This window comes from Antrostomus carolinensis, unplaced genomic scaffold (genome assembly GCF_000700745.2).
Source record: "Antrostomus carolinensis isolate BGI_N321 unplaced genomic scaffold, ASM70074v2 scaffold21173, whole genome shotgun sequence".
Classification (NCBI taxonomy): domain Eukaryota; kingdom Metazoa; phylum Chordata; class Aves; order Caprimulgiformes; family Caprimulgidae; genus Antrostomus; species Antrostomus carolinensis.
Window position 1 is genome coordinate 1 of NW_010307506.1, and position 23,092 is coordinate 23,092.

The 23,092-nt window shown below is 36.5% G+C and overlaps 1 protein-coding gene across 1 annotated transcript in view; it reads left to right on the forward strand.

The window, feature by feature from the left end:
• Positions 1-543: 543 nt before the first annotated feature.
• Positions 544-23,092, forward strand: part of NUP155 (nucleoporin 155) — a gene marked incomplete at its 5' end in the record, with an annotated part of 28,153 nt that continues 5,604 nt past the window's right edge. Inside the window, 26 exons of the mRNA XM_010165462.1 lie at positions 544-710; positions 1,168-1,273; positions 1,834-1,907; positions 2,212-2,303; positions 2,438-2,535; positions 2,630-2,782; positions 3,528-3,628; positions 5,089-5,259; positions 6,313-6,423; positions 7,299-7,393; positions 8,897-8,985; positions 10,315-10,377; positions 11,454-11,516; positions 11,616-11,766; positions 12,645-12,711; positions 13,595-13,713; positions 13,922-14,025; positions 15,830-15,963; positions 17,783-17,974; positions 19,865-20,003; positions 20,638-20,773; positions 21,181-21,334; positions 21,596-21,700; positions 21,836-21,990; positions 22,494-22,623; positions 22,859-22,972. Of these exons, the coding sequence (XP_010163764.1) occupies positions 544-710; positions 1,168-1,273; positions 1,834-1,907; positions 2,212-2,303; positions 2,438-2,535; positions 2,630-2,782; positions 3,528-3,628; positions 5,089-5,259; positions 6,313-6,423; positions 7,299-7,393; positions 8,897-8,985; positions 10,315-10,377; positions 11,454-11,516; positions 11,616-11,766; positions 12,645-12,711; positions 13,595-13,713; positions 13,922-14,025; positions 15,830-15,963; positions 17,783-17,974; positions 19,865-20,003; positions 20,638-20,773; positions 21,181-21,334; positions 21,596-21,700; positions 21,836-21,990; positions 22,494-22,623; positions 22,859-22,972 (3,083 nt within the window). The remainder of the gene's footprint in view (positions 711-1,167; positions 1,274-1,833; positions 1,908-2,211; positions 2,304-2,437; positions 2,536-2,629; positions 2,783-3,527; positions 3,629-5,088; positions 5,260-6,312; positions 6,424-7,298; positions 7,394-8,896; positions 8,986-10,314; positions 10,378-11,453; positions 11,517-11,615; positions 11,767-12,644; positions 12,712-13,594; positions 13,714-13,921; positions 14,026-15,829; positions 15,964-17,782; positions 17,975-19,864; positions 20,004-20,637; positions 20,774-21,180; positions 21,335-21,595; positions 21,701-21,835; positions 21,991-22,493; positions 22,624-22,858; positions 22,973-23,092) is intronic.

Sequence of the window (23,092 nt, forward strand, 5' to 3'; positions counted from 1 at the left end):
TCCATGTCACTGATAAAGATGTTGAAGAGAAATTATAAAATATGAAATGAAAAAAATTTCATATGAAAAAAATTTCATATGAAAAAAATTTCATATGAAAAAAATTTCATATAAAATATGAATATTTCATAAAAATGAAATATTAATAGAGAAAATACAGAATTGTTTGGAGAAAGTGAGAGGATTACAGTGTTTTGCTCTCTTTTTATAGTATCCTCATGTGAAAGAGAAAAATAGTAGAAATCTGTGGTTTAAACTTGTTGCAAATTAGAGGAGATGACAATGTATAGAAATGAAAAACTTTGCATTTCATTACATGGAAAATTATATAGAGAATTAACTTTGATTTTTTTAAGAACGGAAGACTTACTGCTCTGCAATTCATGTTGGAGAATAGCTATTCCAGAATGTGGTTATTAATTATGAAATCTGCTGTAATTTTTCCTGTTTTCCAGAATGCTTCTTGTCACAGACCTGTAACATTTATTAGAACAACTTAAACACTAAAGAGGATTGATTTATTTATTTATGTATTTGTTTAAGGTACTGGATCACTCAATGACAGTATGTCTGGCGGAATGCAGCTGCTACCAGACCCTCTCTATTCGCTCCCTACTGACAATACCTACATTCTGGCAATAACATCCACTGATAATGGGCGTATTTTTTTGGCTGGAAAAGATGGCTGCTTATATGAAGTTGCATACCAGGTGACTATAGGTTTTACACACAGGCATTTTTCATTGTTTTGTGGTTGTGGCATCTAGGCACTGAGAGTGCTAAAACATGTCAGGTTTGCCATCTTTTTTATTCCATAATTACGTTGCATGGATTGGTTGTGCAACAGCTCTAACATTTTAGTGTAGTTGCTTTTTTTTCTTTGAAGTAGTAGTGTTATATGAGGAATAGCAACACAACTTTGGTCAACTTCAAAAATAAAATTAAAATAGTGACATCCTGCACCCTTTTTATGTAAAATTTCCCTTTTAATGATCACCTGTTTCTTTCAATTGAGTAGTGCATTCCTTTTCAATTAAATCAATGGTGTGGTTTTTTTAGATTTTTACCTGTTTTCATACTTGTCCTGTTACTGACTTTTAAAACAGAACTACTAGTTTGGGGTTTTTTATTTTTTTATTTTAACACTGTATTTGTTTTAAATTGTAGGCCGAAGCAGGCTGGTTTAGCCAGCGCTGTAGAAAAATTAATCATTCAAAGAGCATGCTGTCTTTCCTTATTCCTTCCTTGCTACAGTTCACATTCTCAGAGGATGGTAAGTACTTATTGTTAAAGACTTATGCAATAATTTAATTTAATCTTTTAAATAATACTACCAAGAAGTTAGACTGAATAATTTTCTCATTCAGAGCATTTAGTTATTGTCAATAAAACCTGCAGTGGTTGATGATTATAAAATTCAATTCGCTTGTTCATGGTTCTAGTTCAGGATATAGATACCAAAGCCTGGAAAGTTTGATCTTTATGGCTAAAGTTTTTGTTCTGTAGTACAAAATTAATATGTATAAATTAGTGGACTCACTGCAAACAGTAGAATCTTTAAGTAAGTAATTTTACCCTGTTTCACTGTTTAGTGAAAAATTAATTTGAAAAATTATTTGAAAGTATTATACATTTTTTTTTCCCTTTTTAAGTTTACTAATAGTTGTATGAAATTGATTGCTGTTTTAGATCACTTCTGATGAGAGTCCTGTGTGGGACTCCTCCAGTTTTTGCTAACTTACAATTAATTGTATTATAGATATTCTGTCTTAAACTTGTTTTCAACAAACCCTGTGTTGATTTGCTGGTTCTCCCTTTTTTCCCCCTCCCCAGATCCTGTAGTTCAAATAGCTGTCGACAACTCTCGAAATATATTGCATACCCGCTCAGAAAAAGGAGTGCTGCAAGTATGTGACTTCTTCTAATGACTGTTGGCTATGTTATTAATGTGTATATAACTTCTTAAGTTTTCCTCAGTACCTGGGAATTCTCTGTAGGAATATCATGATGTTATTCCAGTTTATCTTTTTGTAACAAAATGTGTGCTAAAGACTTAAAATGCTTTCTTCTGAGGAAAGCATAGGCTTTTCACCTTCCCTGAATTATGTGGAAACATGAGGATGAAATAAAAATAGAGTTTGAGTTGCTGCTTGATAGGTGAGGCTATGTTAATTCAACCATAAATCACTAAGCTGTATTATTGAATTGCAGGTTTATGATTTGGGACAAGATGGTCAAGGAATGACCAGGGTTACTTCTCTTTCACAAAATGCTATAGTTTCTGCTGCTGGGAGAATTGCCAGGTATATTTATGACAATTATAACATAAGAGGCTTCTTGTAAGGCCAGTTGTTTCAGGCTATATTTTTGAAGAATCCTGTTTGCTTATTTCTTTGGATTGAGAGTGCATGGGGGTTTGTTTTGTTTTGTTTTTTAGAACAATAGATCGTTCTGTATTTAAGCCTATTGTTCAAATAGCAGTGATTGAAAATTCTGAATCCATAGACTGCCAACTACTAGCAATCACACATGCAGGTAGGAAAGCAGTGCTAATTCCTCCCCTTTTAAACTGATAAATGGCATCTGCACAGTTTAGCAAAATTGTGAACTATTTTTATGTTTTGTCCAGGTGTCCGACTGTATTTTAGTACTTCACCATTTAAGCATCCAACAGCACGTCCCTCCATGTTAACCCTGGTTCATATCCGTTTGCCGCCTGGATTTTCGGCTTTTTCTAATGTGGAAAAGCCTGCAAAGGTTCACAGAGCTCTTTATAGCAAAGGTAAGCACTGAAACGTGGCTCAGGTGAGAGTGACAGTCACTATCACCCTGGGTTTACATTGGGGAGTTTGAAGTTTACATTGGGAATAACTAAGAACTGAGAATGGCTTCTGCATGTTAATATGTCCCCATAAAATGGATTTAACGTGTTCAAATTCACCTACATGTCTCTAGCCACATGTGATTAGTTTTTGAAAGCAGGGCATAGAATAGGCTTCTTACCTACTTAGTGCCTCTCATGCTGAGTTTAGCATGTGCTGAATATTTTTTAACTCATTTAGTTACTGATACCATATAAGACACCAAACAGCTGCCAGTTGATTCCAGGTTTATGTCACTTCTGCTTGTAGGTTGAATTTTTAGAAGTGCTACAGAAATACCTGGGGGAAACATCTCTATGTTGCTGACCCTTTTAGTCATACACACTGATTTTTATCCTTGAAGTAATTTCTGGATGTTGCTTCATCCATGATCTGTTTAAATATCTTATTTCTGAGGCATGTTCTACCTATTTAAGGCTCATTTTTGTTTGTACCTTTCCGAGAAGATGGCAAATGGTGTTAAAACTGACCTTCTAAAGAACCCTGTGGCGTATAAACTCAAGAGATATTTATTGTTTGCTGTTCAGATTGTATGATTAGGACTTAAAGACTGATTTTTTACTAAGTAAGGAATGAATTAATGAATTTGCAACTAATGCATGATTGTTGCTTCTAATACAAACTTGCTGTTGCTCTTCTTGCTAGGGGTCCTGCTGATGGCAGCTTCAGAAAATGAGGATAACGACATCCTATGGTGTATCAGTCATGATTCTTTCCCTTTTCAAAAGCCAATGATGGAAACACAGGTACTAAAGCTAACTTTTACGCAGTTTTTATGGAATCTAGATACTATTTTTTCCTTTCTGGTAACAGATACTTCAATAGTACTATCTGGAAGAAGTGGGTAGTTAAAAGAAAACTTCCATAAGGAGTTTGGAAACACTTACAAAGCTACTAATCAGTAAGCTTCAAATTAAAAAAAAATAGTAGGCAGTTTTGTCAGTGAATGGGAACTGATCTCTTAGTAGGAATTCCTAGTTCAGCTATACTTTCTAGCTTGATGCAAGCTATGTATCAAGCAATTGCCTTGACTTCTAAGACTTGACTTCTAAATAACCTATTTGAAAATATTGTTGTCTATAGCATGCTGCATATTGTGCACAAGCACAGGAAAACATAGTCCACAGTCCATCGTGGTGTTTGTTGAAGAGGATAAAATTTGGCAAAGATTGTTCAAACTCTAGGTGCTAGAGATTTTGGTTTTCTTTATTTAAATGGATATGTCATGTCTTCATTAAATTTTAGACATGATTAATCTCTTCATTATTTCACTTTTTTTTCCTGATTTTTCTTTTTCCTAATTGTTACATAAGTGGGTTTGTAAGAGGGATTTGGAGGAGGGTAGTTGCCTTGTGCATTGGTTCAGGGAGAAGATTTCATGTATTCCAGCTTTGAAGGAAGTCTGAAGTGTTTTGCTGAAGTAGAGGAGTGACATGTCAAAACCAGTATTATTGGAGGAGCAGTGGTAGAGTTGAAGTTAGTGGAGAGACTATATAAGTTAAAAGTTTAAAAGTTAAGTTTTGATTTATCTGCTGTTTAAATAACTTTAAAAGGAGCTTTATAATTACTCCAGATGGCTTTCGTGCAAAAAATTACACATACATATCCCAAGTGCTGAGCTCTCTCTTTTTTCCAAGGCATTTGACAGTAACAGACAGTAGTTAGGTTTCCCACAATTGCAGTCTGTTCTTGAGCAGCCATTCTTCCTTGTTGGCGTACATGGCTTTCTGGAACGTCTTCACTGCCGTACGTCTGTTCTGGAGTTATATTTGAAATACTGCTGCCAGCTGTGAAAGTCTTTGAAACCTTTATGACTCATTTACAGCATTTTTTGATTCTTTAAGAAATAATTTAAATTCATAATACCTTTGGTACTTAGTTCTGATACAGTTATCAGATTGTTGCTTTTTACATTGTAGCAACACTAGAGGATCTCAGTTTGTAAATTGTTTTACATTTAAATAACAAAACACTATTCCTTTCATCCAAAGAAGCAGTATATTATTCCCTGTCTCCCAAAAGCAGCAGTATGTGTAGATGTAAATCTGGTGTTAACCTTCTGTTAGACAATGCAAGAGGTTGCTTATTTTCTTTGGTATTTCTTGTCTCAAGAGTAGTTTCTATTCTGTGTAATTTTAAATGGTAAATTCCAAAATATCACCATGAATGTACAAAATCCGTGTCTGTTACCAAACTTCTTGTTCAGATGACCACCCGTGTTGATGGACATTCCTGGGCTCTTTCTGCTATTGATGAATTTAAAGTTCAGAAGATTGTTACACCGCTAAATAAAGATGTTGTTCCAATAACTGATTCACCTGTTGTTGTGCAGCAACACATGCTGCCACCTAAGAAGTTTGTTCTGCTTTCAGCTCAAGTGAGTATTACTTTTCTTAATATGGGAAATCAGAGAGTTAAGTATAAAGTTGGAAGACTGATTTAAACCTCTAAATGCTTATTCATTTCCAATATGTTTTAAGGATTGAGTTCTGAACATAAGAAGGAATAAGGAAGATTACTGAAGCCATCTGTACCTATTTTAAATCTATTCAAAGCTATTGGGCCAGCTTCTCTTGTACAGTTGTATTAGTTTTTCTTGGTCTCCAGAGACCCTTGTAAATATAGGTCATCTGTGAAGTTCTTTTACCTTTGGTTATAGTTATGGTTATACCAAATTTAAACAGAAACTGGCTGCCCAGAAAATAATAGTTTGAGTGAATCCTGTTGGCAGTTGAAATTTGAATAAATAATTTCTTCTTTGTCGTAGAAGTCCCAAAAAGGTTTTTTTGAAAGAGTTTTGAAAAAATAAGCCCCACAAAAAGAAAAAATAAATTAACTTCCCTACTTTTCTTTTCTTACTACATTTAGCAATATATTAAGGCACTGAGTATCTTAACCAACAAATTAAAAAAACCCCAAAGTTTAATGATTAAACCTCTAGACTCAACCTCCATGTGTTTAATGGCAGCTGTTTTGTTAAAGGCACTAATTGGACCCTCTCCAGTAGTTAGTATGGATGCAGGCAAGATGATTGTAGACTCTTACCATGCCCTTGGTCCTGAATTCTTCAAGCATTTTTTTTTCCAGGCAGTTTTGGGGATTTGCGAGATACATAAAGCCTTTATTTTCTGTATATACTTGCTATATATTTGTATTGTATGCTTCATGTTAGGCTAAGAACGGCAAAATTAACTTAGTTTATGGAGAGTTTACAGCCATTGCAGTATTTTTCCTACCTTTCCTAGACTCACTAGAGAATTTTCTGCACGAGAGTGGAAACTGGGCTTTAGGCACCGTTCATGTTGTACTTTGATCCAATAGTGCAGTGAAGGAAAATTCAGAATGCTAAAGATAACCATTGTGGGGAGGGGGTCTTGGTACGGCCAGAGTAAAGACAACTTTATTCTAACTTATTTTGGGTTACTTTTAGGGCAGCTTTATGTTTCATAAACTCAGACCTGTCGATCAGCTGCGGCATCTGCTCGTTAGCAATATAGGAGGTGATGGAGAAGAGATTGAAAGATTTTTCAAGTTGCATCAGGTAAGAATTTTTGACCTCTTATGAAAAATTGAAGATTTACAGTATTTGTCTTTATCACGTTTTTATTGTTGCTATAAACTTATAGTTAACATTTCATTTACTGATTAAAATATTAGCTTTTCCTCCTGTATTGTCTACTTAAACCAGTTTTGTATAATGAGAAATAACTTCTCATTTTATGATACCTAAAAATGGAAATGTAGTTCACTTCCCCTGAAATTCTTATGTATCTTTTAAGCAGAAGTATAATGCAGTTCTTAGTTTAGGAAAGGAGTTTATCTAAGAGCAAGGGAGGAAGAGTTTCTAAAAAAGTTAAATTTCTACCACTGCAAGAGGTTTTGAAGGCCAGTAGAAATGTGTATAATTGGTCTATTTTTTTTTGTTTAAGGTAAATAACAAACAAGCAGGAAGGAAGGTATCGTGGATTACGATTTTAATTTGACTAGTACTGATGAGTGTCTGTAGTAAATGTTCACTGTAATCTACTCTCTTGTGCTTTGATAGGACATGTAAGTGATAGTTTAATATGTTGTTAGAATATTCAAACCATTATTTGTATAGATTTTATTCTTCAAACACAATCTTAGTTTAAGTTTCTGCATTAGTCTTAGTCATAATTAGGTGACAGACATGGAGATTGTTTCCTGACAGTAATTGTACTGAGTTTGCAAAAACTGTGTATAACAAAAACTTATCTGCTATAGTGGAATGCCTCACTATGATTCAATTCTGTAATTGGGAAGAGCTAATTTCTTTGCTTTGTAAATAAAATTATGGAAAACCTATTTACCGTGTACTTATTGAGCAACATAACTGCTATGTGTTTCTTACCAACTTGATATAAGCTGCCACACTAATAGTAATATATGCTCTAGGAGGATCAGGCCTGTGCCACTTGCCTTATCTTGGCCTGTTCTAATGCTGCATGTGATAGAGAAGTATCTGCCTGGGCTACTCGAGCGTTCTTCAGGTGAGTTTCAATTCTGTAGGGTGTTCTGAATTTTATGCTCAGGATCACTACAGACACTAAATAATTGTACAGACTCTTTAACCTGCTACCTGAGTGAACATTGTTTTAAAATGAGCATAGATTGTTAAACTTGGTGGAATATGCTTTCACATTAATTTAGGGCTCATCAACAAAGGAAGCTTTCTGTAATGGTGATTTCTGGTTAGTTCCACCCTTGGATTGTTGTATTTCATGCATAGAGGAGGCTGTTGAAAATGTAGTTTAATCTGCTTGAAATGCACTTACCTATATTTCACTGTACCCCAGTTCATTGAAGTGCAACGCACAGCAATATTTTTAACGAGACCAGCTCAGACAGCTGGAAAAAGAACAGACAATTTTTTTCATTTTGGGGGGAGTTTTGGGTTGGGTTTTTTTTGTTGTTGTTGTTTGTTTGCTTTTTTCTTAACATATTATAGTTATTTATGCTGCTCACTGTTGCGCCAAGGAAATTTATATTCGAAGAGACTTACCCTGCTCATGGCCTGGTGGCTTTTGGTCATAGATGTTGATTTTTTTTATTTTTTTTTTTTATTTTTTTTTTTTTAGTTGTTTTGGTTTGTTGTTTGGTTTTTTTCCGTTACAAATTGAGTGAGGAAGTATGGGCTTCCACTCTGGAGGATTAATTTGTCACCCAGGTATCTTAAGTACTGCATAACCCTGGTATTTCAGTTAGCTACCTTAAACAAGTTGGTACATTGTGGGTCTATTGGCTGTCTGCACAGGGCATGTAGCCTGTTGGAAGAAAGGGTTTTGGTGAGATAAAGCTGTTGAGAGTGATTATAAAATGTGTAACCTTGACTGTATGTTTCCATTAGAGTTTGAGTGTTATGTTCCCAAAAACTTGCTTGTCCTTTTCCAAAATTTGTGCAGTTGTTAGATCAAGTCAGCTATTCTCAGTAGGCTGAGACTAGTTGCTCTTTGTTAAACTCCATTTTATTACATCATCTGGGAGAAAATGTGGTTGATAACTCTGGAGATATGGGTGTTAGCAAGGGAAAACGTAACAAAGTGCTTATGTAGCACTATAGGAGAGAGAGAGAGAGAGATAGAAATTACTTGTGGACGATAGAAGGATAAGCATGGATTGTCTCAACTGTGTCCTTTCCACTTTCCTGTAGAGGCAAACCTTAAAAGGATAGTGAGCGTAAGCCTGATTTTGAGAACTGGTGAATTTCTCTTTAAAGCCTGATCATATCATAGCACCACAGAACTTGAAACTTTCACAAGAAAATACTTAGTTGTTAATCTAACTTATCTTTGCAATTTCATATGTCATGTATTCAATTAGTTTTCTTCTGCTGAAAATATAGTCACAAATATTTCTGAAAAGTTACACTGTTGGTTTTTTTTATTTATCATTTAAAAGAACCCCAAAATTGCTCTTAATTCTCAAAGACTTTAAAATTAAATGGACTATGTATAAAGCATGAGGAATTTTTTGTCTCTGCATGTAAATTTTAGGTACGGTGGAGAAGCTCAAATGAGATTTCCATCAGCTATGCCTCTTCCAGGCAATATTGGACCTATTTTGGGTTCTCCTGTTTCTGGTGGTAAGTAGCAAGCGCAAGCATTTTATAGTTTTGGACAGGTTTGGGTTGTTTTTTTATTTCTTAAATATTTTGTACTTTTATCTTCTCACAAGTAGCCGTGTCCTTTTTGTCTGAAGTAGTCCTTGATTTTCTACTCAGTGGCTAATTAATTACAGAGGTTTTTTCCATTTATCTTGAGTGATTTTTGCTTTTAGTGAGAGCGTGGTGTGATCTCAGACTAAGTCGGAATGTTGCATGTAATGTGTTAAGATTATGTGAAGAACATATACATTTGTTGCTGCCAGAGGCGCTTCAGCAGCCTGAGAACAATTTATCAATACTATAATTCAAATTTACACAAAGATTGTTTGGTTGTTGAGTGGCTATAGCAGATTATCTTCTTACAGTGTCATTGTCATGTCTCTGCAGATGTTGCATACAAGAAGAAAAATTTTTATCAAGAAAAGGGTTAGTCATTCGGAGTAATTTCTCCCTGTAAAACCTCTAACTTCAGCATTTGGTTTCTGCTTAGGTCATCAGTGCAACCTACAAATGAGAATAGTGCCTATTCTTTCTCCTCAGAACTTGATGTTTATTGGAGTGGAGACTTTTCTGTATTACTCAAATTCACTTCAATTTCTACAGTTGCTTCAGGAAGTTGTGCGTTAACATGTGTTATTCTATTCCAGATCTTATGGGGTTTTAAAGAAGAAATTCATAATGATTAATCTGGAACTCTTGATTGAATTACTGAACTAAATTTTTTTTTTTTTCTATCAGGAACTTGTTAATTTCCAAGATCCTTCACCCTTATCTGACACATGGCATTAAATTTTATACCTCAGACTTGGGGAAAAAACTTGATTGCTTGGAATACAAAGAAATTCCATTTCAGTACCAATTTTGACGTACATACAGATTCATTATTATTGGAGGCAGGTGTGCTGATCTGGCATGAAGTTTTGGAAAAACAATTGACCCTCTTTTTCAGAATTCTTAACTAGTATTAAAACAGTAAGAAGAGTGTCTGTGAGTGTCTATTTGTAATGCATCAATGGCATCACTTCCCAAACCTGATCGTGTGGAACAAATAGGCAGAAGCTGAGGCAAGGCATGAGAATGTAAAATTAAATCTGAGGTAGAAAGGACAGCAGCTATGGGAAGAACAGGTGCTAGGAGCAGACTGGGAATGAAAGTAAGCTGTGGGGGAAATGACAGGAAGGTCTGTAATCAATAATATGGCTCCTTTTAGAAGCAAATATATTTTTCCCAAGTCTAAATGTTTGGATATTTTTATCATTTACTGTAATATATGCCCCTCTGAAAGCAAGTGTTTCCATTTTGCTTCAGTGACAGGTCCAGGTGGAAGATGGCACCATTCTTCTGCTACTACTTACTCCATTTGCTCAAAGGGTAGAGAACTGTCATAAGATTCTGGTATTGTGGATGTCCCATGTGGTGGGTCAGACAGTGCTGACAGAAATTAGTTAAAATACCTTGAAATTTTGCATGTGAAATTAAATTACAATAATGTTAGCATTAAAAGGCCAGGCATCTGTAGCTTAGTCCCCTCTTTTTCTCACTATTGAGAGTCTAGTCATGCATTCGCATGCTGCTTTTCTGCAAGTTTGGGCTTTGCTTGACACACAAGAGACTCTGCTGTGAGAACGCATTGACACTGTTGGCGAAGAATTTTGTTATCCTTTGCGCAGTTGTGCGTTGCCAAGCTGAGAGGGCTGTAGTCAATAGGGCAAGAAGGACTGGTTCTTTGATAAAAGCCGAATTTTCAGAGTGACAGTTTTCTTGCCCTTTCTGTGATATATCATCCTACATGCTGATGGTGCATGGACATTGTTATGTATGACCACACGTGTTCCTCATATTTCAGGGTCTTAAGTTAGGTATTCAGACTTAATTTGCAGAGGGGTTGAGTATTAACAGCTGAATCTGAAGCCATGGGCAGTCTCAAACCAAATGTTCCAAGTTAACAGTGTTGTAGTGTTTGTCCAACTGCCCTATGTAAAAATTTATAATAATTATACCAGTTTCTTTCAGTTGAGTGCTTTGAAGGTAAAATTTATATTTTTTGAAAAGATCTAAATGACTGAAAGTGAGTGCTTTGAGAATAAGTGCCTATATCAGGAATGAGAGCAGTCAGAAGGTGAAGAACAAGAAAAAGTGTGTAGACAGCATTATAGTCCATGTATGCAGTAAATAAGATGTGAATGCTGGAAAAAAAATGCTTAATAACCACTCTTGAAAGAAGTGTTTCCATTTGGTTCTCTTACAGAGTGTCAGGTTGATAAGAAATGAGTGCAATTTGGTATTTAACTGTAAATAAAAGCTGTTGAAATTGTTTTAACTGTAAAGTATTTGATTTAACATCTTTGCTGCTTTTGCACGGCGATTTTATGAGTTATGCTTTGGTTTGGGGGTTTTTTTGTTTGTTTGTTTGTTTGTTTTTAACAAACATTTATTTTCCCTCTTAGCTTTCCCTCTGACTGTTGACAGTCCATATCCTAATATTAGCTTTCTGGCAACACCTGGGCAGGGTAAGGCCTTTCTTTTGCTGGAGAAATGGGGAAATTTTTTTTCAACTCAGTTTTTTGATTCACATTCAAATGAATAATATTTACCTACTTTTAACCTAGGTTTACAACCTCCTACTGTGTCAAGTCCCACGTTTCCTTCTGGGAATTCCATGTCTCACCCTGCTACGACTGTTAGTGGAATGACTGGTCCCGAGATAGTATTTTCTGGAAGACACAATGGCATCTGCATATACTTTGCTCGGATTATAGGGTGAGGTGTTTGTGTAAAAAGATATTCTGGCACTCAATTTGTTTTAGAGTTTTTCTTTCCCCTAATGCTTGTAGGTGGTGACTTCTATCTTAAGAGCATTTAAATTTGAAATTAGTAAAGTGCATTTTTATGTTGTGTTTGTGAAGTACCCCTTGATATAATACATTCTCTTTACAGCTCTATTAATAATAATACATTTGGTGAATGGCTAGGACAGCAAAGTTGCTTAGCAGTTGATCCTGCAATCAAGTGTTTATGCAAAACTCTGAAAAATGCAGTTTTATTTTTTAAACCTACGAACTCTATTTTTTAAGCTCCTACTAAAGGATGAAACAGAAGGAAAGACTTACAGCATCAGAGTCCTGGCTTGAAGTCTTTTCTGTTAAGAAGCTTTAAACGGAATGCTCAAATTGGAGCAATAAAGCAAGACTAGAGGATTCTGTTACTTGGATGTTAAGGCTTATGTTACTGAATATCCCAAGCAAGTACAAGAGCTCTTCATATGTTGTTCATCTCTATGAATGCTGGTTGGGAAAGAATTTTTCATTATGACACTTGTTTGCCTACACTGTTATTTCCAGACAATAATACTGGCCTATATTTAAAGTGTTTGAGAGCATCAAACTTCATTTGATTACAGTTTTTAAATCTGAAATTTTGTTAATTCTCTCTATCTGCACCATTCAGAAATGTATAATGGTAACTTTTTTTGAATGTTTAATTTTCATCCAAATCAGATCCTTATTTTAGACATCAAAGTAAAAAGCCATTTCTTACCATTCTTACCATTTCTTTCTTAAGAAACTATACATAGAATACTTGCAAAAATACTTGCTTAAATTACTTGGCTTTTAACACAGTGCTGTTTTGTGTTGCAGAAATATTTGGGATGGCAGTATAGTTGTGGAGAGAGTTTTCAAAAGTGGCAATCGAGAAGTTGTTGCAGTATGTAATATTATTTTGTATTTTTAAAAGTTCCTTATAGTATAAGTCTTAAGCTCTGTTATACTTCTGTTCCCAATTATAAACTGATAAGGGGAAAAAAAGATTATTGTAGTTTGAATGTTTTCTTAAGTGCTGCACTCTTAACTGAGGAGTAATTGTAGGTTTTAAATCTAAGCTACTATTTTGAATGCTACTTTTTAAGAAGTAACTAACTGTAATTTTATCTCTATTGTTAATTGGCGGTGGACAGTTTTCTCCATGTTTAGTGATTACAGTTCTTTCATTTCTGCATACACCCTCCAGACAGAGCCTAAAAATAAAATGCTTTAATGGGTTAGGATAACGTTGCAGTTATGTAAGGATGCTCCAACGTCTTTCTGACTAATGTCTCGGTGTTTCACTTTTTGTCCGTGATCAGAATAACAAAATCTTTTCTGACTCTGGATGTTAATCCTGAACTGAGTAATTTCAGCAATGCAAATTAGCTGCTACATGGGTTTTCCTCCTCCAGTTATAAGGTAACTGTGAGACTCTAGAAGACCTTGGCAGTTGTGCTGTGTGTTTTAGCAACACTGAATCATTGTTTCAGCTCAGAGTTGGAAAGAGTAAAACACAGCTGATTTGGTTATCAGAGGGGCAAAGAAAGTAGCATCTTGAATCCTGTGTCTTTTCAGAGGACTACAGCTTCTTTACATGTGTGTCCCCTCCTCAGTGACTGTGGTATAACAAAGTTGTGTTCTAGTGACAGCATTACTATTATGCAATTTATTTGTTGTGCCCTGTCTGCATTTGTCTGTTTAGTGCCTTTAGCTTAAAGTTGTAAATCTTTGGGAGAAAGTCTGGAAACTAAGCTTTCTGTAAGGAAGTCTGCTTTCTTTTGCAGGTAGAAAGCAGTGTTCCATCCCATGTGCTGGAATGTGTACTACAAGAACTAAAAGGTTTACAAGAATTTCTGGATAGAAATTCACAGTTTGCCACAGTAGGAGCCCTTGGAAACCCAAGGTATTATTCATTGTGTTAAATTTACTAATGGTATTTAATGTCCAGCTCTTGAAAAACTATACCATCTGGATCAGTGTTGAGTTGAAGTGTATATATATGGTCTCCAAATTCAACCACTGAGATGCTAAAAATTAGTCGTTAGATTACATTTTTTAAAGATTTGGCATTTGTAATCATATTAGCATGTCTTTTTATTTTGGAATTGCAGTTTCAGCACGCCAGCCAATCTGCAGCAGAGGCTTCTGGGTTTCATGCGGCCTGATGGTGGAAGTTCTCAGCAAGTCCAGCAAGAACGCCAGAGGAAATACCATGGTATGTAATTGCTTTTGAACAGGAAATATCAAGGAGTGGTGCATTTGAATGTTACCTTTCTCAGTTTTCTTGTTAAAACCTCTTCCTTTTTTCCATACAAATTTGACATTAATCAATATGCCATATTTGGTAATAAGTTTTTCAGAAAAAGCACTGGAGTTTGGAAACTATCTCTGCTAGCACCTTGCTTTTGCTTCCGCACCGTATCGTACTGTTCCATCAGGAGCAGTGCTTCTGTAGTGGCATTGATGTGAAAAAATCATTTACTTAGAACTGTGCTGAGATGAAGTATATGTGGGGAATGAAACCTCAAATCTAGATAGAGAAATGTTCCAACCTTTAGGTTCACTGTGGCAAGAGATTTAATTCGTTACGCTCTACAGATGGTGCCTTTCAGTTTGATATTGAAATCTTGAATATTGCAACTAATTAAAGCAGTCCACAAAGGAGAATGTCTGTCTATGAAGAGAGTCTTAGTTACAGCTCATTAACATCTAGTGGTCTTGCAAGACACAAGTTGTATAAGTTTATTAAGCTGAAAGTAAAGTGCTTGAACTTTAAAGTACTTTTAAACTTCTCTCTTGTGCAAAGAATTACATTTCAGTTCTGTGTACTTTCCCCATTCAGACAGTCTTGAAATACAAAACTAGAGGTTTCTTTGCACAGTTACTTTTCTCCATTTTTTCCTTCCTAATGTTCTCCATATTTCATAAGTTCGTTTCATCTCCTCATAACAATGCTTAGTAGCTGCACACCCATTTATATTTTCAGGATATCAATTGTTAAGTATTTTGTTTGTGAGACAAGTGAGTATGTTGTCCTATTAAAAAGAAATATTGCAAGCTGCCAAAGTCACTGAAATGTCTACAAAACTGTTTAGAAATAAGAGACGTGTCACACAGCCCATTTGAACTCATATCCTTCTATAGGGTAGCTTTTGCCCAGCAGTTGCAGGTCAGTTGGGATGTGTTGTTTATGTGTATACAGAACTGAAGATGATTGTGGTCCATGTGGTTTTAATTTCTACTTCTTTTTATATACTGCTCACTTTCAATAGCATGAATGTAATTTAAAAAAAAAAAAAAATCTTTACATAGAATTTGGTAGACATTTAATAATTTTATTTTTATGGATTACAAAGACCATAAACCCTTCTGGGTTCCTAAATGACAATATAATTATTGTTGCCTCATTTCAGAACTGTAAGCATTCAAAAGTGGAGGCATAAATTGTTGCAATTATGTTCCATCCATGTAGTAAGTTTGTCTATATTATTCTTTCAGTGAATATAATACCTCTTACTAGATTTAAATGTTGCTAATTTTCAGAGCAGTTGTTCCTATGAAGGTAGTGTAGACAATGTTAACCAAAGTTGTAATTGTAATTGTTCTTTCTAAAAGCAAACACAGGTAACCAAACAAAAAGGTAATATGTATGGTATTATTTTTATTTCTTTTATATTAATCATAAATATGTTTATGATAATTATTTAAGAAAAAAACAAGCAAAAATTTAAGACTGATATGTAAATCCAGTGCACTCACCCGAAGCCATACTTCTTTTTCAGAAGTGATTCCTCCTGTGTAACATAGTTTGAAATAAATGTTGACAGATGGTATTTGTTTTGGCAAAATGTTAACAGAGCACTTTGCTCCAAAGCAAACTGGACAGCGTTAATCAAGAGTGGAAGAGAAAAAGAAAATTAGAAATTAAAGGGGGTTGTTATTGTAAAACTTCAAAGATTTACATGCTAACTTGAACCTTGTAGAACAGTTACTTAATTACTATCTCTTTGCATTTTCAGCTGAGGCACAGCTAACTGAGAAGACCTCACTTCAAGGCATCCAGCAGCTTGTTCGCAAAACCTTCCAGGCGTTGGCTTTGTGGAAGTTGCTGTGTGAGCATCAATTCAGTGTTGTTGTAGGCGAGCTTCAGAAGGTACAATCTGAATCATATGATTTTAATTTGTTTGTATTTATCATCTGAATTTCTTTTGCTACCTAAATATTCCCAAAGGATTATTACCTTAATTCATTGAGAAACATATGATGATGTTTAAAAAAAAGGTATGGATTTTTATTCAGGTTGCAGGTGTTTATTTTTAAGAAACTGACATGTAGTATTGACCTCATTGCCCAATTTTAGCAAATTGGAAGTGTCACTAACAATAGATTTTGTTTTACTTTTATTGACAGTTAATAATGAGTCTGGTTTTATAAATTACTGTGTTTTCACCTTAAGCACATTCTGCAAAGTCATAGAATCACAGAATGGTTTGGATTGGAAGGGACCTTAAAGATCATCCAGTTCCAACCCCCCTGCCATCAGCAGGGACACCTTCCACTAGACCAGGTTGCTCAAAGCCTCATCCAACCTGGCCTTAAACACTTCCAGGGAGGGGGCATCTACAACTTCCTTGGGTAACCTGTTGCAGTGTCTGACCACCCTCACAGTGAAGAATTTCTTCCTAATATCTAATCTAAACCTCCCCTCTTTCAGCTTAAACCCATTTCCCCTTGTTTTGTCATTAACTGCCCTTATGAAAAGTCCTTCCCCAGCTTTCTTGTAGGCCCCCTTCAGGTATTGGAAGGCTGCTATAAAATGTGCTGAAAAGAGTAGACCACTGTTTTCCTGCCAAGAGGAGGTCACTAACAACCTTAGTGTTGGTAAAGGTTTAACAGTGGAGAACAACCGAGTTGTAAAGTCTCAAATCCTTGCACTTTTCTGTAAGTAAGGGTTCAGAATGTATCACAGAACAGCTGAGGTTGGAAAGGACATCTGGAGTTTATCTGTGCCCTCTGCTCAAAGGAGGGTCAGCTAGAGCAGGTTGCCCAGGACCATGTCCAGTAAGGTGTTTAATATCTCCAAACATGGAGACTGCACACCCTCTCTGGGCGACTGCTGCATCCTCTTTGCTAATGTGGAGTTTGCATCCAGCCCTTGAAGAAGCTATCAATTTGAATACTAGACGTTCTGCCCTAGCACTTGATGGGAAAATAGGTTATTTGAGGACCTGGATTCTTTCTCCATAAAAATATCAATTTTTAAACCTTACAAAGGCACAGAAATTGGAGCTCTTCACACTGTTGCTCTTAGCGTGATTTCTAACACAGGAAGCTCCTGTGTTGGACAAGGAGTTAACTAATTGTTTAACAAACAGAATCTTTTCTTTAGTAGTTTTAGAGTTTTTGTAATAGTATTTTCAAGCTGTTAGTAATCATCCATAGATACTATAAAAACACTACTGTCAACTCTGTGTGAGCAAATATTCCTAATAATGAAAAAAAAACCCCTTCATCTTTATGATGATGCATCTGTCAGTTTTATCATCTAAGAGAGTATTCAGATGGTTCCCATTATTAAAAACTGACATACTCATGTTATAGTGTGTGTGTTCTGACAGTGCCCTGTGAAGAAGGGGGAACTGCTAATTCCATTCTTACTCGCAGACATCTGAAACAAAAGTGACACGTAGTAAAGATGGCAGAGAAAGTCTGCTAGGAGGAGTTCTCACTGTTCTTTGGCATCCAAGGGTCTAGTGCCTTCACTGATAGGGCCTTCTTTATTATTTCCATTTTGCTATATAATGTGTATTTTAAATAAAGTATTTCTATGCTGTGCAGTCATTGCAGTTTTGTATGTTTTTATTTACTGGAACAGTTAATTTTGTTCTTTTTTGTTGCTGTAACATTGTGATGTTTCTAAACAGAATGAAGTAAAAACTTTGGTAAACTAATGAAATTCTGTCTGTCTTCAGGAACTTCAAGAACATCTAAAGATTACTGCTTTCAAAGACTTGGTAATTAGAGACAGAGAGCTGACTGGAGCACTCATTGCTTCTCTCATAAACTGTTATATTAGAGACAATGCTGCTGTGGATGGCATCATTGCCCATTTGCAAGATATCTGTCCTCTTCTTTATAGCACTGATGATGCTGTGTGTTCCAAGGTAAGTGCCTTTTCAGATTTTACAGCACCAGAATACAACTTTAGAACATGTTCAAATGAGATAAGTTGGGTAGCTTGTAAATAAGTATGCTCAAGTAGTTTCAGGAGCCCAAGAACTAATGAAGGCAGGTCAAGTGCATATTTCTTTCTTGTAGTTCATAGAATCATAGAATGGTTTGGGTTGGAAAGGACCTTAAAGATCATCTAGTTCCAACCCCCCTGCCATCAGCAGGGACACCTTCCACTAGACCAGGTTGCTCAAAGTCTCATCCAACCTGGCCTTGAACACTTCCAGGGAGGGGACATCCACAACTTCCTTGGGCAACCTGTTTCAGTGTCTCACCGCCCTCACAGGAAAGAATTTCTTCCTAATATCTCATCTCAATCTCCCCTCTTCCAATTTAAAGCCATTTCCCCTTGTTCTGTCATTAACTGACCTTGAAAAAAGTCCCTCCCTGGCCTTCATGTAGGCCCCTTCAAGTACTGGAAGGCCACTGTAAAGTCTCCCTGGAGCCTTCTCTTCTCCAGGCTGAACAGCCCCAACTCTTTCAGCCTGTCCTCAGAGGAGAGGTGCTCCAGCCCTCGGATCATCCTTGTGGCATGATCTGGACTTGCTCCAATAGGTCCATGTCCTTCTTATGTTGGGGACCCCAGAACTGGACGCAGTACTTCAGGTGGGGTCTCATGAGAGCAGAGCAGAGCAACAGAATCACCTCCCTTGACCTGGTGCCCAGGTCTGCTGCTCTTGATGCAGCCCAGGATATGATTGTCCTTCTGGGCTGTGAGTGTGCATTACGAGTTCATGTTGAGTCTCTCATCCTCCAGCACTCCCAAGTCCTTTTCCTCAGGGCTGATCTTCATGCATTCTCTGCCCAGCCTGTGTTTGTGCCTGGGGTTGCCCCGACCCAGGTGCAGGACCTTGCACTTGGCCTTGTTGAACTTCATGAGGTTAGCACACACCCACCTCTCAAGCTTGTCCAGGTCCCTCTGGATGGCATCCCGACCCTCCAGCGTGTCGACCACACCACTCAGCTTGGTGTCATCAGCAAACTTGCTGAGGGTGCACTCAATCCCACTGTCCATGTCACTGACAAAGATGTTAAACAGCACCAGCCCCAATAACAATCTCTGAGGGATGCCGCTCATCACTGGTCTCCACTTAGACATTGAGCTGTTGACCACAACTGTTTGAGTGCGATCATCCAGCCAGTTCCTTATCCACCAAGTGGTCCATCCATCTAGTCCATGCCTCTCCAACTTAGAGACAAGGATGTCATGAAGGACAGTGTCAAACGCCTTGCACAAATCCAGGTAGATGACATCAGCTGCTCTTCCCTTATCCATCAATGCTCTAATTCCATCATAGAAGGCCACCAAATTGGTCAGGCAGTTAATTAATGCTGAAAATTATGCAAACTCTAGTTTGAAGCATTTCCAGTTATTTGTAGTGTTCATAGGGTCTCTCCCTCCCTCCAATATCATGTCTAATAAAACTGTCTTCTTGATATTGATAAAATGTGTTCTTACTCCAGTTTTTCCTAAGCATGATCTCTTGTTTTCTGTCTGTGGCCTAGTTTCTTGGAATTTGTGGAAAGATAATTTGGTTTAAAAACTTCACTCTTTGAAGTGCTTCAAATAAATTTGAAAAAAGTAACTGCTGAGGGGAGAATGGGGAACGAGTTGTTTAAGTCTTTAAGCCCTTCTCTCTACTAGCATTGTGTAGTCTTTCTGTTGGAAACTTAGTGTTGTCAAGTGACAAGAGAGTGCTTTTGAGGGGATGATGTTTCTGCTGTTTCAGCTTTGAAGTTTGGAATAGTGACTCATTAACTTACAACAATATCTGTGATCTGTTCATGTGAATAGTTTCCATTTTCCCATCATCTGTCTTTAGGCAAATGAACTGCTTCAGAGATCTCGACAGGCTCAAAGCAAAATGGAAAAAGAGAAGATGCTAAGAGAGTCACTGAAAGAGTATCAAAAGATCAGCAATCAAGTAGACCTTGCTAATGTTTGTGCACAGTATAGGCAAGGTAAGAGGCAATCGCTGATCATGTTCTGGTAAATAGTTTCTGTAATCTCCTTTTGTAGCAACTTTCCACTCATTTGATAGTGTTTTACCATAAGCACTTTCTTAGTGACTCTTACAGTTAATATATGTCAACCTGTTCTTGTTTAAAGCCTTCCTAGATTTTACCAACCAATCAAAAATATGATTTCTGTATAAAAATATTCCCATCCACTTATTTCATATTGCAGTGTCCATTTTTTCCATATATGTGGTAAGAATGTTTTTAGGAAAATTGTTGGGCTGTATATAAGCAGAGGGTAAATGACTGTACTTTTGGAGGTAAGGTTTTACACCAAATATGTTGTTTGAAGGATCATTCTGAATCCTGGTTTGTGCAGCAGAAGCTAGTACATAATTTAAATGTAGATATAACTGTTGTAACAGTCAAGATTTCAACCTCTGTACAAATACATAATTTCAAACTTGCGTATAATCCCACAGGTTAGATACAAGCATAAACCTTTATGCAATGCAGACCAGAGCGAATAAGGTTTCTTTCTTCTTGTTTGCTAAAATGGGAAGTGTTTGATGTCACTTAACATTTTGTCATAGATATAATACAATAACAAATGGTGTTACTTGTGTTTTTTTCCTAGTGCGTTTCTATGAGGGAGTAGTAGAACTCTGTCTCACAGCTGCTGAGAAGAAAGATCCCCAAGGTCTTGGCCTTCATTTCTATAAAAATGGAGAACCAGAAGAGGATGTTGTTGGACTCCAAGCTTTTCAAGAGAGGCAAGTTTTCAGGATACCTTATTACCATTATACGGGGTGCTTTATTTCAAGTGACTGGAAAAGTAACTCTTGGGAGGGTATGCAGAGTAATGACAAACGAGCATTTTAGAATAAGGGGGATACAGCAAGCTCTCTGATAGTCATAAACATGGCACCAAATTAATCTGGAGCAGAGGGTAAACTGCTAGATGCAGAAAACATTGTAATCTGAACCTCACAGAAACACTTGTCAGAAAGATGATTAAGAACAAACTTGATTGTGGCAACTAGCTGATAATAACATGTGACCTTTTTAAAATTTTAGTAACTGTTTACAGAAGCATACAATAACAACATCTGAGAATAGTATGTGATAGATAGTTGCAATGAAATTGTAAGGTTTTTCTTTTCTTTTGCTCTGTTTACAGATTGAACAGCTACAAGTGTATCACTGACACCCTTCAAGAGTTAGTGAATCAAAGTAAAGCTGCTCCTCAGTCTCCCAGTGTACCCAAAAAGCCTGGTCCTCCGGTGCTGTCATCTGACCCCAACATGCTGAGCAATGAAGAAGCAGGGCACCATGTGAGAAACTCACAAAAAAATCATGACTGCACTCCAGAAAATACTGAGATTTGAAGGGGTGTAGAATTTATTATTTTAAAGAAAATATGGAATAGATTAGCAGAGTAGATAAAAGTCAAGAGTTATCGTGAATAGGCTTCTTTATGTACAGAGTGTTCATAGGAATGGTGACGTGACCCTAAGTATTGTCGCACAGGTATTCAGTGCTTGATGTGATGTAACTACTTCTGGAATAACAGCTTTGGCCTTTTCTTCCCTTAGTTTGAACAAATGCTAAAGCTGGCTCAGCGTTCAACAGATGAACTCTTCAGTATTGCGCTTTACAACTGGTTGATACAAGTTGACTTGGCGGACAAACTGTTACAGGTGAGCTCATCTCCATACAAATAAATCATTTTTTTGAGGGTTCCACCGAACTGTAAGAATTAATTGTAACAGTGCTGATGCCTTAAAAAAGAGAGGAGAGCAAGAATATAGATATGATCTTTATGACTTTTGCAGGTTACTGCCCCCTTTTTGGAACCCTACCTTGTGCGGATGACCAAGATTGACCAAAACAAAGTTCGTTATATGGATTTACTGTGGAGATACTTTCAAAAGAACAGAAATTTTAGTAACGCAGCCAGAGTCTTGGCTAAGTTGGCTGACCTGCATAGGTATGGATTATGTGTGATCTATTGCATATATTGAGGTAACTGGGTGAAAACCAAATGAACAAAATAAAAACCTTATGTGTAGGTATCTTAAGAAAAGGGCAAGGACAAGAAAAGGCTGATGCCTGAGGATATTTGCTGAAAAAAAATATCAAGTTAATGGACTATATTAGTTTTCAATCCAGGACATTACTGGAAAGAAATAACATGTTTATTTTATGTATTATACATTAGCTTTCAATGTATTTCCTGTTGTAATACCATATATTAAGTGGTCATTTCTCACACAGAGTTGTACAATGTGATAGTGTAACTGTGGAGCAGTGGATTGAGAAGTACGCTAGAACTGAGCCTGCCACAAATATGGGGTTACATGGCTGGATAATGTCCTGCATGATTCAGTAAAAGAGAAGTCACATCCTAGTTACCACAGTCTAGCTGGAGTATAACTAACCCTCAAATAATTATATTAAGTACCCATTTTATTTTGAATATTTGTTTTGCAGCACAGAAATTTCTCTTCAGCAGCGTCTTGAATGCATTGCACGTGCCATTTTGAGTGCCAAAAGTTCCACTGCCATATCCTCTATAGCTGCAGATGGTGAATTCCTACATGAACTAGAAGAGAAAATGGAAGTAAGGAAAAATACTAATCTCAGCTACACTGTACATTTCACTTTGTTGCATTGGCACATGACACTTTCATTACTAATTCTGGGGAAACAGTTTTCCGTGCTTTCTTCCCAACGTGGCAACATTATACAGTTGATAGGAGACTCTGAGGTGTAGGACGGTAACATTTCTACATTTAAATTAAGCTTTGAATAAATTAATCCAATATTGAAATATTTTCTTTTGCTTTTTAAACAAGGTTGCAAGGATCCAACTTCAAATACAAGAAGCATTACAGCGGCAGTATTCCCATCATTCTTCAGTGCAAGATGCAATCTCCCAGCTTGATGCTGAGCTGATGGATATAACCAAGGTGATTAAAATTTCTCTGTATTAAAAGTCAGTTTAACACATTGCAGGAGCGAGGGGAGAATATTTTGCAAAGAATGATCCTGTGCTGACTAGGAAAAGTAACAGAGATACAGTTTGGCAT